Source organism: Odocoileus virginianus, chromosome 20 (genome assembly GCF_023699985.2).
Source record: "Odocoileus virginianus isolate 20LAN1187 ecotype Illinois chromosome 20, Ovbor_1.2, whole genome shotgun sequence".
Classification (NCBI taxonomy): domain Eukaryota; kingdom Metazoa; phylum Chordata; class Mammalia; order Artiodactyla; family Cervidae; genus Odocoileus; species Odocoileus virginianus.
In genome coordinates, this window is record NC_069693.1 from 12,801,778 (window position 1) to 12,819,161 (window position 17,384).

General features: G+C 43.7%; 2 protein-coding genes across 3 annotated transcripts; both read left to right on the forward strand.

The window, feature by feature from the left end:
• Nucleotides 1–3,283: 3,283 nt before the first annotated feature.
• LOC139030020 (mitochondrial import receptor subunit TOM5 homolog) lies at nt 3,284–3,559 on the forward strand. Its single transcript, XM_070451881.1, has 2 exons — nt 3,284–3,287; nt 3,381–3,559. The coding sequence occupies exons 1-2, from the start codon at nt 3,284–3,286 to the stop codon at nt 3,557–3,559; spliced, it is 183 nt and encodes a 60-aa protein (XP_070307982.1).
• A 4,502-nt stretch (nt 3,560–8,061) lies between these two features.
• On the forward strand, nt 8,062–10,121 carry LOC110122802 (chondroitin sulfate N-acetylgalactosaminyltransferase 2-like). 2 transcript variants are annotated; one of them, XM_020870359.2, is made up of 2 exons: nt 8,062–9,602; nt 9,695–9,886. In XM_020870359.2, the coding sequence occupies exons 1-2, from the start codon at nt 8,444–8,446 to the stop codon at nt 9,787–9,789; spliced, it is 1,254 nt and encodes a 417-aa protein (XP_020726018.1). In that variant the 5' UTR covers nt 8,062–8,443; the 3' UTR covers nt 9,790–9,886. The 2 variants fall into 2 exon arrangements, with proteins under 2 accessions (XP_020726018.1, XP_020726017.2); XM_020870358.2 differs by having other exon boundaries at nt 8,062–10,121.
• The last annotated feature ends 7,263 nt before the right edge of the window (nt 10,122–17,384 follow it).

Consider the following 17,384-nt stretch of genomic DNA (forward strand, 5'->3'; position numbering starts at 1 on the left):
TGATTGGATTTAAATAAGGACCTACTCTGGAGCACAGGGACCTCTATTCAATACTCTGTAAATACCTATATGGGAAAAGAATCCTAAACAAGAGTGGGTACATGTATATGTATAACTGATTTACTTTGCCATATACCTGAAACTAACACAACATTGTAAATCAACTATACTCCAAAAAAAATGTTTAAATAAATAAAAATGAAATGTACTGCATTTATAAATAGCATAATATTTGGAAGTAAAAGTTTGAAGCTAAAGAGGACTATATTTTTAATTGGTAGTGTTAGTGTATTAAGATTAACTTAAAACATGTAGTCATTCATCTTTTCCATCCACAGACGTCTTCCCAGTGACACCAGAACACTTCTGGACACTCTGTCCTCTGTTGGTAAGAAGCCTCCCCACCTCACCGGCTGTTATTGTTGTTTCAGTTGCTCAGTTGTGTCTGACTCCATGACCCCATAGACTGTAGCCCACCAGGCTCCTCTGTCCGTGGGATTTCCCAGGCAAGAATACTGGGAGTGGGTTGCTATTTCCTTCTACAGGGCCACTCACTGGTGTAAGTTACTAATTTTCACTTAGAGAAATGGTGCAAGACACAGCTACTTTGTCCCCCAACCCACCTCTCTTTGGTCCACAGGAGGCCTCTGAGATGATCTCCAGTGATCACAGGAAGCCTCTGAGATGACCTCCAGTGATCCCCAACTCCGCGTGTTTATCCTCTGCACTGTCCCCTCCTCTGGGCGTGTGCACTGGATTTAAGTGGCTCACCTCAAACAAACAGAAAATGGCCAAAGTAGTGAGATGTCGCTTCTGAGATCTGTGGCTGTGACTTCTCTGTTGCTTGCCCTCTCTGCCTCTCTCACTTGCTTGCTCGCTTTTTTAAAAATTAATTAATTTTTATTGTGGGCTTCACTGGGTCTTCACTGCTGCGCATGCAGGCTTCCTCTGCTTGCAGAGAGCAGAGGCTACTCTCTAGTTGCAGTGTGCAAGCTTCTCGTGGCAGTTGCTCTTGTTGCAGAACATGGGTTCTAGGTTTCCAGGCCTCAGTAGTTGTGTGAGCTCAGTAATTGCGGCACAGGGGCTTAGTTGTTCCATGGCATGAGTGATCCTTCCAGACTAGGGATCGAACCCGTGTCTCCTGCATTGGCAGGGAGATTTTTAGTCACCAGATCACCAGTGAAGTCTCTCTCACTTGCTCTCTTGCCCAGAGGGAAGCCACACTCTGAGCCACCCTGCAGGGAGGCCCGGATGGCAAGGAATTGATGTCACTGACCGATAATCATGAGGACCTGGGGCCTGCCAACAAGCATGCCAGAAATCTTGGAAAAGTGTCTTCCCCTTGTTGCTTTGAAATGACTCCAACTTTGGCCAACACCTTATTTGTAGTTTTGGAAGAGACTGACCCAGAGGGACTGATTCCTGACCTTAGAAAACATAAGATAAACAGTGTTCATTGTTTTAAATCACTAAGTGTTTAGGGGTCTTCACAGATGGCACTAGTGGTAAAGAACCCGTCTGCCAGTGCAGGAGACAAAAGAGACTCAGCTTCAATTCCTGGGTGGGGAAGATGCTCTGGAGGAGGGTATGGCAATCCACTCCAGTGTTCTTGCCTGCAGAATCCCATGGACAGAGGAACCTGGTGGGCCACTCTCCATAGGGTTGCAAAGAGTTGGACACGACTGGAGTGACTTAGCATGCAGGCATAAGTGTTGTAGGGGAGTGATTTGTTATACAGCAGTAACTAACTAATACAATAGTAACAGTACCTTACTGGGCATAAAATCCTGCAGATAGAAAACCTACATTTCCCATCCTCCCATGCAGCCAGGCATGGTCTTGTGTGGTATGGTAGTCATGATGAGCCATCTGACCACAAAGACAAGACCAGCACCTAGGAGGAACCAAGATCCCTGAATAACTTCATGGGGCAGAGATGTTTTATCGACCTGGAGAGAAAGAGGAAGAGAAAAATAAACTTCTAACTTGGATCTCTGTTTGACAGATAAATCTCAGCTTTTCCCAACCCCCCACCTCAGCTTTTAATCAATATTCTCTCTCTTATTAGCCTCATTTTCATCAATGATAATGAAGACCTTATAGTTTGGCGTGCTTTGTATGAGTTTTCAGTGTTTTCCCCAAAATATTACAATTGTTAATAAATACATATTTTTTTCAGATAAGTCATAAGGCAACCCACTACCAGCACATGTGCCATCAATCATGTAAGCGCTGCTCTTCTGTTTCTTTGCCCCAGGGAAGTATTGCTTTCGAAGGCTATATTCATACATTTCTCTTCAAAATCTCTTCTCCTGCACCAGCAATCCCTGGGGAATGCATGGTCTCCTGGTGGCTCAGCTGGCCAGCTTGACAAAAACTACAGGCTGTCTTTCTTCCTAAGCGTGGATCTTCAAAGGTGATCCCGATTACAGACACTGGATACTTGGCAAACACTGCCTTAGAGAAAATCACATACAGTGATTCCCAGCAAGTCTGACTTGTGTAGGCGTACCTGAGCCTGAGGCTTTCAGAGATTCCCCATCGTGCACCTGGCACCCACAGGTAACCCCGCAGTCCTTAGATCTCTGATTCAGCAGAGCTTCTCCTGCTGAGTGGGCCAGCTTCATAAAATAATGGCAGGAGGAGTTTGTGAAGGGGCCAACACATGAAGAACAAGGTACAAAATTAAGTGTATGAAGCCTTAAGAAACCTCTGTCCAGGGAAGGGGGCATCTGGGGTAGCCGTGGTTCTCATGCTCTCAGGGGGATCAGCCTAGGATGACAGTGGTGGGCTCTGGGGTCAGAGCTCTTCTCATCCCCTCCCTGTGTTGTCTTTGCCTGCATCTTCAGGACAGCAGTGGTACCTGCCTCCGAGGATTGCTGGAAGGATTCCATGAGATAACATACCTAAAGCACTTAGCGCAGCACCTGGCATGTAAGAGCCATTACTATAGAACATTATTGTGTAAATATCCATTAAGAGGATGACTTCTTCTTGTTTAGTCACTAAGTCGCGTCTGACTTTTTGTGACCCCATGGACTGTAGCCCACCAGGCCTCTCTGTCCAGGGGATTTTCCTAGGCAAGAATACTGGAGAGGGTTGCTATTTCCTTCTCTAGGAGATCTCCCCAACCCAGGGATCAAACCCATGTCTCCTACCTCGGCAGGTGGAGTCCTCACGGCTAAGCCATCAGGGAAGTCCAGATGATGACGACTCTGGAAATAAAAAGAACCATGGTTGAGGGACTTCCCTGGCAGCCCAGCGCACTTCCACTGCAGGGCGCATGGGTTTGATCCCTGGTCGGGGAACTAAGATCCCGCATGCACTGAGGCACAGTCAAAAAAGAAGAAACTAGAACCATGGGTGGAGCCAAGCCACAGTGTTTTGCATCAAGAACCTGAATCCAAAGCTGGACCCTACAGAGAAGATGCGCAAGGATATGATCTCCTCCACACGGAACTTCCTCATCCACGTGGCCCTGCCGAGAGTCACTCCTTTTATCTTAGAGAAATCAGACAGCCTAAGAAGAGCAGGCGTCACCTGTCAATGCATGATGTGAAAAACCTGGTCATAGTATCTATTCCTGTCTGCAAATGAATAGGCCCAGAAAGATGTAAGAGACTCTTTGAATGGATATAAAAATTCTACTTATTAAGAACAAGTTTGGCTTAGGTAACTGACCTCTATAGCTGAAAGAAAAGACTATTTGGAAAGTATGAAAAGATTTTTTGTGATCTGAGTTACACTGTCATGCATGTGATATTCAACCTCTGAATGGTGGTGTAATTGTAGATGATGTTCAAGGCCTTTTTGTAGCAAGTATTAATTGTAAGAGAATTATGCCTGTGAAAAAAAATTATTTAATAAAATTAAATTAATAAAAGAACCATGGTTTGTGGTAGGTTGAATTTGGCCCCCAATGACCTAGGTCCTCACCCCTGGAACATGTAAATACTCCCTTATATTGCAAAAGAGACTTTACAAGGTTTTAAAATTTTTTAATTTATTTGGCTGCGCTGGGTCTTAGTTGTGGCAGGCAAACTCTTAGTTGCAGCATATGGGACCCAGTTCCCTGACCAGGGATCAAACTTGGGCCACAGGCATTGGGAGCTTAGAGTCTTAGCCACTGAACCATCAGGGAAGTCCCTACAGGATCCTGAGATGGGGAGATTCTCCGAGATTATGCAAGTGGGACTGAGCAATTAAAACTCACAGCAGGTCTGTTAGGACTCTTCTTTTTCTCCCTTTGTCTTCACAAATGCCATGCTCTTTTCCTCCAGGTCAGGTTGAGGGGTTGGGGATAGGGGTAGGGGAATGGGGGGTGGGGTGGGAACACCTCTCACATGATGCTTTTATGACCTATTTCAGGGAAGAAGGGCAAAGAAAGGAGGAGGTCAGAGTGATCTTCCTACTTCTGCCATTTTCAAATTCCCTCAGCTTAAAATAATCAGAATGCCAATGTGCCACATATGAGGGCTGCATGTCCTGAACCCCATCATTTGCAACTTGCCTTTTCATTCAGAAGCTTTTCCTCAATCTGAATGTGTTTTCTTTGGAACTCTCTGCCCTTCAACTCTGCACTTTATCACTGAGCAGATGTGCTTCTAGTTTATTAACTGGTGCCTTAACCACCATCAATCACTAAGATGAGACTGGCCAGCTCTGTTTTTGACATTTCTTTTCTATCTAACTATTTTGAATTTTCTGCAGGGCCAGGCTCTGGACTGAGTGCTTTGAAAGGATTATCCCAGGAGCTGCCACCACAAATGCCCACAGGGCCAGGCAGGTAATGTGACAGGTGATGGGCCCAGGCATATCAGAATGCGGGTGGGGGACGGAGGAGCCCACAGAGCAGCCTTTCTTCCAGTCACTCCCTGCCATCTGAGAGTGCGGACCAGGGCATTTCCAAAAGAAGCTAGAAAATTAGATTTTTATGTGATGTCACCGCTGGAGCTTTCAGTGTTTGCAGCCAATGCTTCATTTTTAAAACACAGCATATGACCAGTAACCGCAGGAGAGTGGGCAAAGGTTGATGAACAGAAAAATCATGGAAAAGAAACACAAGCAATTCTTAAACAGAAGAAAAGAAGAACCACTTCCTCACCAGAAGAGAAATGCAAAGTAAGACTGGGCGAGTTACCATTTGTCATTTCTTAGGAAAAGATTGAAAACATTTGATAAGACACCAAACTAGAAAACATGTAGCAGCTTGTCGTTTCAGATCTTGATGGTTGACAAGGATAAAAGCTGGGGTTAGGAACTTCCCTGGCAGTCCAGTGGTTAAGATTCCCCGCTTCTAATGAAGGGGGAATGGGTTTGATCCCTGGTTGGGGAACTGAGATCCCATATGCCTGCCGCGCAGTGTGGCAGAAGAAATAAAATCTGAGGTTGCATAACACTGTATGACTACTAGGATGGCCATAATAATGGTAAAAACGGAGAATAAGTGCTGGCGAGGATGTGGTGAAATTGGAACCCTCATACATTGCTAGTGGGAATGTAAAATAGTGCAGATGCTGTGGGGAAACTGTCCAGTTGGTTACCAAAAACTGAAACAGAATTATCATAATCACATGCGCAATTCCTCTCCTAGGTGTATACCCATAAAGAATTGGAAACAGGAACTCAAGCAGAGACCTGTAGGTGAGTGTTCATAGCAGCTTTATCTACAGTAGCCAAAGGGCTACAAACCAAACATCTCTGATGAAGGTATAAACAAAATACAGTAGATCCACACGGAGGACGACTATTCAGCCATCAAAAGGAATGAGGCTCATGTGTGTGCTATCACCCATGGATGAACCTTGGAAGCATTATGCAAAGTGGAGTAAGCCAGACACAAAAGAAAAAATACCATATGATTCCACTAATATGAAATATCTAGAATTGGCAATTCATAGAAAGTAAATTAGATGTTAGCAGGGGCTGAAGGGAGGAAGGAATAGGAATTGTTGTTTAATGGATACAGAGTTTCTGTTTGAAGTGATGAAATATTTGGGAAATAGAGAATGGTGATGTTTGCAAGATATTAGGAAGGCAACCAGCGCTGCAGCAGCATACACTTAAAAAGGACTAAATTGGCAAATTTTCTGTTATATATTTTTTAACCTCAGTTAAAAAAAATAGCTGGAGTTTTATTAAACCATACTGACTTTGGATTTAACTGGGTAGAAGCAAATCCTGCTCAGAAACAAATCCTCAGGGACTTCCCTGATGGTCCAGTGGCTGAGACTCCACATTCCCAGAGGGGTTTGATCCCTAATCAGGAAACCAGATCCTACATACAGCAACTAAGAGTTTGCATGCCAAAACTAAAGATCCCCCATGCTGAAAGAAGATCGAAGATCCCGCATGCCACCACCAACACCCGATGCAGTCAAATAAATATTTTAAAAAGAAACAGGTCTTGCTCAGAACAAAAAGTGCCAGCCTGTACGATATGAGAATATGCTCAGAACATATGTGGTGGGAGGGGGTAGGGGTCATGCCCACTGGGGTCGTAAATAAAGCCTTTCTACATGTTCAGAGCTGATCCCGTGGACAGTTCCTGAGGAACGACCGCATTAGTGGGCTGCCGTGATGGGTGCTCCCCCATCTTATCACTGATCCTGAATCATTGGCTAGCTCCAAACTGGCTCCACCTCCACCCAAAAGCTTGGCAACTCTGAGCCAGTAACCCTGACTCTTCCCATTGGGCAAATAAAATCATACTTCCAACAGGAAAGAAGAATACACGTTGGAACAGCCATCGTGAAGAAATAACAAATTCAAACCCACGGCATCAGCACATTGGTGACATGAGTCAGTACAAGTCATCTGTTTCATAATCATTATAATATCACACAATTGCCTGTCTATCCATTAAGGTACTTACAACATTTACAAGGATCTGATATTAGATTCGTGAAGGGTTTAAGTGATAGCATTTGGAAGGACTGTTTAATGGGTTAGGGAAATCTGATGTAGAAGAATAACTGCTTAGTGATTTTATCAAAGAACAAAGATTAGTTTAGTATTCCTATTCACACACAAGCCCCATGGCTGTTGGCAAATCCAGCAGTGTGGAAAAATGGTTGCTTGCATACATTGCTGAGCAATGGGTAATTCTGCAGTAACTAAGAAAATTTTATGCACGTACCATTGTATAAAGTATTGTATTTTTTATTGAGATAGAATTCACATAACAAAACAATTTATCATATTAAATTGTGTGACTCTGTGGTTTCTAGTATGTACACAATACTGTTCAACCATCACCCATTATCTGACTCGAGAACCTTAACATCTCTCCTTTCTCTGCAGTTCCCTTGGGGGGGTTGTGTGTGTTGCTTCAGTCATGTCCGACTCTTTGCAACCCCATGGACTGTAGCCCACCAAGCTCCTTTTCCACGGAATTCTCTAGGCAAGAATACTGGAGAGGGTTGCCACTTCCTACTCCAGGGGATCTTCCCAACCCAGGGATCGAACACACGTCTCTTACGCCTCCTGCATTGGCAGGCAGATTCTTTACCATTAACACCACCTGGGAAGCCCCCTTTGGCAACCACTAGTCTACTTTGCCTGTTCTGGTCATTCCTAAATAAATGGGATCAGTACGGCATGTGGCTCTCTGTCCTGGGTCCTTTAACTTATCATAACGACTTCAAGTTTCATCCTGGTGGTAACACGTATTCATACTTCATTTCTTTTTCTGGCTCAATAATCCTGTTTCAAGAATTTCATTGCAGAACTTCCCTGGTGGTCCAGTGGTTAAGACTCAGCATTCCCAATGCAGGAGGCTCAGGTTCAATCCCTGGTCAGGGAACTAAGATCCTGCATGCTCCACAGAGAGGCCAATAAAAATAATAATAATAATATAATTCCATTGCATCAAAATATCACATATGCTTATCTATTCATTCATTAATGGTCACTTGGGTTGTTTCTATCTTTTGGCTGTTATGAATAATCTTGCTATGAACACTGTGTACAGGTATTTGTGTGGACATATGTTTTCCTTTCTCCATGGTGTATACCTCAGAGTAGAACTGAGGGTTAGGGCGGCGAGGCGGCGCACCCGGAGGGTGGGAGGTGAGGAGGTGGCGGTCTCTGAGAGCCGGGCGCCGCCCAGGAGTGCATACGGCTGGAGAGCTGGCAGGGGGGCAGCGGCCGCCGTGAGCAGATGGGTGAACGCGAAAAATCAACACCCATGGATTTTATCTGACTGTGTAGATCAGGTTTTTTTATTCTGGATATCATGGTAACAGTACAGGAAATATGCATTATTTCTCATGTCTGCAAGTAGTCTTCACTGCTGAAGGAAGCAATTTTTTAAGCTACAGCCAAATTCATTTTGGTACCTTTTATGGAAATCTTGATTTTGTTTTTACTTTTTTATAACCTTTTGCAAAGGGTATGAACAAGCAAAGAGCTCATCTCATTAGGCAAGTCCACATTAATAAGAATGCCTAGAAGAGGGTTGATTCTTCAGACCCGGACCCCCTGGCTACTGTTGGGTCTTGCTTTACTCTGCAGTTTGATATTATTTTTATACCTTCTGGAGTGTGCCCCCCAGACTGATGGAAATGCATCTCTTCCTGGTATCATTGGGGAAAATTATGGTAAAGAGTATTATCAAGCCCTCCTACAGGAGCAAGAAGAACATTATCAAACCAGAGCAACCAGTTTGAAACGCCAAATTGCCCAACTGAAACAAGAACTACAAGAAATGAGTGAGAAGATGAGATTTTTGCAGGAGAGAAAGAATGTAGGGGCTAATGGCATAGGCTATCAAGGCAACAAAGAACAAGCACCTAGTGATCTTTTAGAGTTTCTTCATTCACAAATTGACAAAGCTGAAGTTAGCATAGGAGCCAAACTACCTAGTGAGTATGGAGTCATTCCCTTTGAAAGTTTTACCTTAATGAAAGTATTCCAGTTAGAAATGGGTCTCACTCGCCATCCTGAGGAAAAGCCAGTTAGAAAAGATAAGCGAGATGAATTGGTTGAAGTTATTGAAGCTGGCTTGGAGGTCATTAATAATCCTGATGAAGATGATGAACAGGAAGATGAGGATGGTCCCCTTGGAGAGAAACTGATATTTAATAAAAATGGCTTCATAGAAGGTTATTATCGCACTGAGAAAGATAAGGGCACACAGTATGAACTATTTTTTAAGAAAGCAGACCTTATGGAATATAGACACATGACTCTTTTTCGCCCTTTTGGACCTCTCATGAAAGTGAAGAGTGAGATGATTGACATTACTAGATCAGTTATTAATATCATCGTGCCACTTGCTGAAAGAACTGAAGCATTGGCACAGTTTATGCAGAACTTCAGGGATGTATGTATTCATCAGGACAAGAGAATTCATCTCACAGTGGTGTATTTTGGTAAAGAAGGACTTTCTAAAGTCAAGTCTATCCTAGAATCTGTCACAAGTGAGTCTAATTTTCACAATTACACCTTGGTCTCATTGAATGAAGAATTTAATCGTGGACGAGGACTAAACGTGGGTGCCCGAGCCTGGGACAAGGGAGAAGTCTTGATGTTTTTCTGTGATGTCGATATATATTTCTCAGCCGAATTCCTTAACAGCTGCGGATTAAATGCTGAGCCAGGTAAGAAGGTGTTTTACCCTGTGGTGTTCAGTCTTTACAACCCTGCCGTCGTTTATGCCAACCTGGATGTGCCCCCACCTTTGGAACAGCAGCTGGTTCACAAAAAGGATTCTGGCTTTTGGCGAGATTTTGGATTTGGAATGACTTGTCAGTACCAATCAGATTTCCTGACCATTGGTGGATTTGACATGGAAGTAAAAGGTTGGGGTGGAGAAGATGTTCATCTGTATCGAAAGTACTTACACAGTGACCTGATTGTGATCCGGACTCCGGTTCCTGGTCTTTTCCACCTCTGGCATGAGAAGCGCTGTGCTGACGAGCTGACCCCTGAGCAGTACCGCATGTGCATCCAGTCCAAAGCCATGAACGAGGCCTCTCACTCTCACCTGGGAATGCTGGTCTTCAGGGAGGAGATAGAGACGCATCTTCACAAACAGGCATACAGGACAAATAGCGAAGCTGTTGGTTAATGTAATCATTGACACATTATCTGAACCACAAACCAGGACTATTTGTTTAGCCTTAATTCCAATTCTAGATGCAGTGCCTCTTTCAGGAAGACATGCTTTTGTGTTCTTGCTGATGTTACTTCAGCAGTTAAACTTGGTGTGAGAAGAAAAAAAAAAAAAAAAGAACTGAGGGTTATATGAGAACTCTGTGTTCAACTTTTTGAGGACCTTTTCCAGACTGGTGTAGTTCAAAGCAGCCACATCATTTTACATTTTCACCAGCAGCAATGTATGACGGTTCCAATTTGCCCACACACTCAGCAACACTTACCATTGTTCCTTTTTAAAATTACAAGCAAGGGACTTCCCCGGCAGTCCAGAGGTTAAGACTTGGAGCTTCCACTACAGGGGTTGCCTCAGGTTCCATCACGGGTGGTGGAACAAAGATCCCACCACATGGCACAGCCAAAAAATAAAAATAAATTTTAAAAAATTTTAAGTAAAATCACAACCATGCACATATCTTGTGACTGAGTCACTTTTAGAAATACATACTATGATGAAACACATTGTATATGGCAGCACTATTAGAAATACTTTTTTTTTTTCCTATCAGTAGAGGACAAGAGAAAAGCATCAGGTACTTTCATACAAAAATAAATAAGTAAATAAGGATGGGAATTCTCCAGTGGTCCAGTACTTACGACTCTGACTTTCACTGCCAAGGGCACAGGCCCCATCTTTGGCTGGGGAATTAAGCTCCCACAAGCCAAATGACCAATTTAAAAAAAAAAAATTAAAAAGGAAATTCTCTATCTAATGATATATGAAGATAATTTTTTAAAATATACTAAATGAGAGGAGGTGGGGAGAAGGGATACATTGGGAGTTTGGGACTAGCAGATGCAAACTATATATAGAATGGATAGACAACAAGGTCCTATTGTGATAGCACAGGGAACTATATTCAAAATCCTGTAATAAACCATATTAGAAAAGAATTGCTAAATGTTAAAATATATATTATATGATAAAAGCAAAGTGTCAAACAGGGAGCATATGGTATGTTATTATTCATTTGATGAGAGAGAGAGAGTGTGTGTGTGTGTGTGTGTGTGTATGCAATTCCTTGTCCATGTATAGAAAAATCTCTTGCAAGAACATATCTGAATCAAGTGGATAAATGGGATAGCTGAAGGCAATGGTAGAAGAGAGATTAGCGCTGGAAACATTTTTATACTTTTAAATTCTTATACCATGTAAACATATTATCCTATTCAAAATAAATTACCCTATAGGATAATTATCCTATTCAATGAAAACACTTTAAAACACTGAAAACTAAACAAAACATATGCAGGCCTGATAGAAAATGGAGGCAATCTAGAGAGGCAGGTTAGGGGAAGGGGAGGGAGGCTCAAGAGGAAGAGGATTTATGTATAATTATGGCTGACTTGCATTATACTATGGCAGAAACCATCACAATATTGTAAAGCAATTTTTTTCCAATTAAAAAAAAAGTAAAGAAAATGGAGGCAAGACTTCCCTGATGGTCCAGTGGTTAAGACTCCACACTTTCACTACAAGAGGCACAGGTTCGATCCCTGGTTGGGGACCTAAGACTCTGCTGCATGACACAGCCCAAAAAACAAAAAAAGAAAGAAACTGGAATTTGACCCTCACACCACAAGGAAACTGATATCTCAGTGAGACAACAGGGTGAGCTGCCTTGGGTCACTCAGTAATCACTGTTGTCACCAGGAAATAAAAGTCTGACCCAAAGCCCACCCTCTTAGCACCTTAGAGGATATAATACACTCCCATGTGCACAACGTAATAGAACAAAAAGGAGATCAGCTGACAGTGCACAGGGATGGGGAAGGAGACTGGATTTGTTTCCTTTTGCTGCTGTAACAAATTACCATAAACTCAATGGCTTAACACAGCAAAAGTTATCCTTTTACAGTTCTAGAGGTTAGAAGTCGAAAATCAGTTAGGTCAATAGTCACGGGGGTGCAGGGTTGTTTGCTTTAGAAGATTCTGGGTGGGAGACTATGTCCTTGCCGTTTTCAGCTTCCAGTTGGCTTGTGGCCCCTTCCTCCACCTTCAAAGCCCATCACTAGCATTTCTGCTTCTGTTATCACATTGCCCTCCCTCTGACTGATGACTCCTGTCTCCTTTCTATCAGAAATATTGAGATTGTATTCAGGCTGGTCTCAGCATCCCAAGATCCTTAACTCAATCATGTCCACATAATATTTTTTGCTGTGTTAGGCAACATTCATTTTGCCAACAAAAGTCAGTCTAGTCAAAGCTATGGTTTTTACAGTGGCCAGGTATGGATGTTGAGAGTTGGGCCATAAAGGAGGCTGAGCAGTGAAAAATTGATGATTTTGAACTATGGTGCTGGAGAAGACTCTTGAGAGTTCCTTGGATAGCAAGGAGATCAAGCCAGTAAGTCCTAAATGAAGTCAACCCTGAATAATGATTGGAAGTGTTACCAAAAGGTATGCATGGGCCAATACTCTGGCCACCTGACGCAAAGAGCCAACTCATTGGAAAAGACCTTGATGCTGGGAAAGCTTGAAGGCAAAATGAGAAAGGGGTGACAGAGGATGAGATGGTTAGCATCACCGACTCAACAAGCATGAATTTGAGTAAACGCTAGGAGATAGTGAAGGACAGGGAAGCCTGGCAGTTCATGGGATCACAAAGAGTCGGACATGACTTAGCAACTGGACAACAGCAATACAATATTCACAGGTTCCAAGAATTAGGGCACAGATATCTTGTGTGTGTGTGGGGGGGGGAACTTTCTTCAGTCTAGTGTAACTGTGTAACTCAGATTGCAACTTGACTCCATGATCTTTTAACCAAGATCACACATCTGGTCTCAGGACTTAACGAAGCTCAGGTTTTTGAGGTCTCTTGCAGAAAGATTCAGTGAGAGACAAATGATAAGTAAGAATTTAAAGAGAAACACACTCTACAAACAGAGTGTGGGTCATCTCAGAAGGGGAGAGCAGCCTTGAAATATGGTGTGGATAGTTTTTATGGGCTGGGTAACTTTATAGGCTAATGAGTGGGAGGATCATTCCAACATTTGGGGGAGTTCAGCTCAGCAACTCAGTCATGTCCAACTCTGTGACCCCCTGGTGCAGCACACCAGGCCTCCCTGTCCATCACCAACTCCCAGAGCTTGCTCAAACTCATGTTCATCGAGTTGGTGATGCCATCCAACCATCTCAACCTCTGTCATCCCCTTCTCCTCCTGACTTCAGTCTTCCCCAGCATCAGGTTCTTTTCTAATAAGTCAATTCTTCCCATCGGGTGGCCAAAGTATTAGAGTTTCAGCTTCAGCATCAGTCCTTCCAATGAATATTCAGGACTGATTTCCTTTAGGATTGACTTGAAAGGTCTGATCTCCTTGCAGTCCAAGGGACTCTCAAGAGTCTTCTCCAACACCACAGTTGAAAATCATCAATGGCTCTCAGCTTTCTTTATAGTCCAACTCTCACAGTGAACTAAAATGGACTGGAATGGCGAATTTAATTCAGATGACCATTATATCTACTACTGTGGGCAAGAATCCCTTAGAAGAAAATCTCAAAAACGACAGGATGATCTCTGTTCATTTCCAAGGCAAATCATTCAATGTCACAGTAATCCAAGTCTATGCCCCAACCAGCAATGCTGGAGAAGCTGAAGTTGAATGGTTCTATGAAGACCTACAAGACCTTCTAGAACTAACACTCAAAAAAGATGTCCTTTTCATAACAGCGGACTGGAATACAAAAGTAGGAAGTCAAGAAATTTGGGGGAAGGGGTGGAGACTTCCAGGGATTAGGCCACTGCCCACTTTTTGGTCCTCGATGGTCAGCCTTGGAACTGTCAAGGCACTGGTGGGTATGTCACTTAGCATATGCAGATGTCTTACAAATGAGTGTATATTGAGGCTCAAAGCCTAGTGGAAATCAACCTGCCCACCATCTTGGACCTATTTGGTTCTAATCAGCTTATGTCGTGTCCTCGGGCTCTGTCATTCTTTTAAAGGTTGTGCCCTGTCCCCTTCCCTCAGGTTTCACTACCCCAGATACCACCACTTGTGAGAAATTCCAAATTCCACACGTTTCTGGTAAGACAAACAAGCTAGAGGCCTGGGGACAGGAATCAGAGTAAAGAGTTCAGGGCATTCAAGACAGGACTGCAGGAAAGAGCGAGCCGGACAGGACCTGGGCTGTAGTGAATGGGCAGGAATGAGAAAATACAGCCAAGCCAGGCTCAGATGATAGTTTTTCCAAGCTTCCTGCACCCCGTCCTCCCGCCTTCCCCAGGGCACAAGCCGCCCAGCATTCATGGGCAGGAAAACAAGAATTGAAGTGTGGTTCCCTAAAGAGATCCAGCTCTCTGCCAGCCCTGAGGCAGTCACTAAGCTAGGTGGTGGCTTCTGGAAAAAGCCCGTCCTGTTCTAGCACTTGCGGGGGAGGGGAGGGAAGCTGGAGGTGGGACTCCTGCTCTCTTACCACCCACGAGGGAGGCCAGCCCGGCAGCAAGTCCAACACCCAGACACAAAGCCCGCATTCATGCCGTGGCCTGGCAGGAAAACAGTCAACATTTATAACAGAACGCACAGGCCATCACCTATAGACAGCAGCCTTGTGCCTCTGTTGAGAATGGCAAGAAACAAGCTACATCATCAGACAGGAAAAGAAAACCAGCCCCGAGCAAGACAGAACCCAGAGGAAGTCACCAATTCAGGCCCCAACCAAGGTGCACAAACTGACTCTGCTTCTGGTCCCTTTAGTCTCTTTTGTAGTTTTTCATGTTGACTTTTTTGAAAAGTTCTGGACAGTTATTTTTTGGCAGGGGCCAGTTGTATTACGTTCAATACCGACTGCTTTCACATTATTAAATGTAGATTTAGGGTTTCCCTGGTGACTCAGCGGTAAAGAACCTGGCTGCTGCTACAGGAGACACGAGTTCGATCACCAGTCCAGGAAGATCCCACAGGCCACGGAGCAGCTAAGCCTGTGCGCCGCAACTACTGAGCCTGTGCTCTAGAGCCCAGGAGCCACGGCTAGTGAAGCCTGTGCGCCCTAGAGCTCATTGCTCTGCAACAAGAAAAGCCACGGCAATGAGAAGCCCATGCACCACAACTAGGAGTAGCCGCCACTCACCGCGACTAGAGATAAGCCTTCCCAGCAAGGAAGACCCTGCATAGCCATAAACAAATAAATAAAATTATTTTAAGAAATAAATAGAGATTTAAATTTTTTTAACTAGATCCTGCTTAGGCAATGTTGTGTACTTCCTATAGTATCACATCAAGAGACCCTTGAGGTCATGCTGTCCCAATACTGAGGATATCATTTGATATCATTTGGTTAAGACTGTCTGCCAACACCCACCATCCCTCACTTGGTAGGTATATTTTTCCCCCTCTCTAATGAATAAAGTCATCTGATGGGTAATAATTCTGGACTATTCTCCAACAGCCTTTTACCAATGGTTTTAACACCCTCTGATAATCCAGTTATTTTGGGGGGGATACCGTGTGTTTTTTCTCCATTTTATCTGTAATAAACCAGCATTATCTGTTGAAATAAATTGTTTAGTGACTGTAAACCTACATAATCTGAAGTCTGCAAAGCAGCTGCTTAATAATGGTATCAATTTAAAAAAAAAAAAAGCTAAAAACCATTGCTACAGTCTCTTACCCGCAAACTTTCTTCATAAATTAGGCCCCAAAGTCTTCAAGCAATAAGACCTGACAGACTGACATCACATATTTATAACTATTCCACTAAGAGTGCGCTTCTGTCTACACACGCTTTGAAGTAGAATTATCGCGTGATCATGTACGGCTGCCCTGACCCTTCTGGGAATACTGCAGAATGCTGTATATGCCTTACAGACATTCTGAAAGTGAAAGGCACTCAGTCGTGTCCAACTCTTTGGGACTCCAGGGACTATACAGTCCATGGAATTCTCCAGGCCAGAATACTGGAGTGGGTAGCCTTTCCCTTCTCCAGGGGATCTTCCCAACCCACTGACTTCTAAAAAAAAAATTCCAGAATCCATACTATCTAGTCCTAGATCTTTCAGATAAGGGACTGTGTGTGGATCTATACTAAAAATATTATCAATAATACAACAATTTTACAACCTGTATCAGAAAATGCTTTGGAAGGTGGATGGTACAAATAATGAGAGGTAGCATTTACTGAGAGTTGTTGTTCAGTCACTAAGCCGAGTCCAATTCTTTGCAACCCCATGGACTGCAGCACGCCAGGCTTCCCATGCTCAAACTCATGTCCATTGAGTTGGTGATGCCATCCAACCATCTCATCCTCTGTCATCCCTTTCTTCTCCTACCTTCAATCTTTCCCAGCATCAGGGTCTTTTCCAGTGAGTCAGCTCCTCACTTCAAGTGGCCAAATATTGGGGCTTTAGCTTCAGCATCAGTCCTTCCAATAAATATTCTTGGTTGATTTCCTTTAGGATTGACTGGTTTGATCTCCAAGTCTCCAAGGGACTCTCAAGTCTTCTCCAGAACCAGTTCAAAAGCATCAATTCTTTGGCACTTAGCCTTCTTTACGGTCCAAATTTCACATCTGTACATGACTACTGAAAAAAACCATAGTTTTGACTCTATGGATCTTTGTTGGCAAAGCGATGTCTGCTTTTTAATATGTTCTCTAGATTTGTCATAGCTTTCCTTTCAAGGAGCAAGTGTCTTTTAATTTCATGGCTGTTACAGGCGCAGATCTCACACTGTCTTCGTGGCAGAGCTGTGGTGCCTTTCCCAGGCTTCCAGTGGAGGGGACCTGGGGATAGGAGGCTTAAACCCCCGCTTGTGTGACCCCCAAGAAAGTGACTTACACCTCATGCAAAGCCTACCTATCTCTGGGCCTCAGTTTCTCAGGAGAGGAGGCAGCTGTAGAGAATGGCATATAAAGCATCTAGCCTACTTGGTAGAGACGGAGTAAGAGGACAAGGTAGGCAATTAAATACTTCATCCCACTGAGTGTATGTGTGTGCTTAGACGCTCAGTCATGTCTGACTCTTTGTGACCCCATGAACTGTAACCTGTCAGGCTCCTTTGTCCATGGGGATTCTCCAAGCAAGAACACTGGAGTGGATTGCCATGCCCTCCTCCAGGGGATCTTCCCAACCCAGGTCTCCAGCATTGCAGGCAGGTTCTTTACCGTCTGAGTCACCGGGGGAAACCTTCATCCCACTGGGGGATTGTGAGTAGAGAAAGAAAGTATGGAAGACCCCTATAAGTCAATGATCACTTGAGAAAGCAGGTTTGAGACTTCCCTGGTGGTCG

What these genes read in the sequence shown, in the direction of transcription:
- LOC110122802 (XM_020870358.2), top strand. Translation starts at nt 8,444, where the DNA reads ATGCCTAGAAGAGGGTTGATTCTTCAGACCCGGACCCCCTGGCTACTG.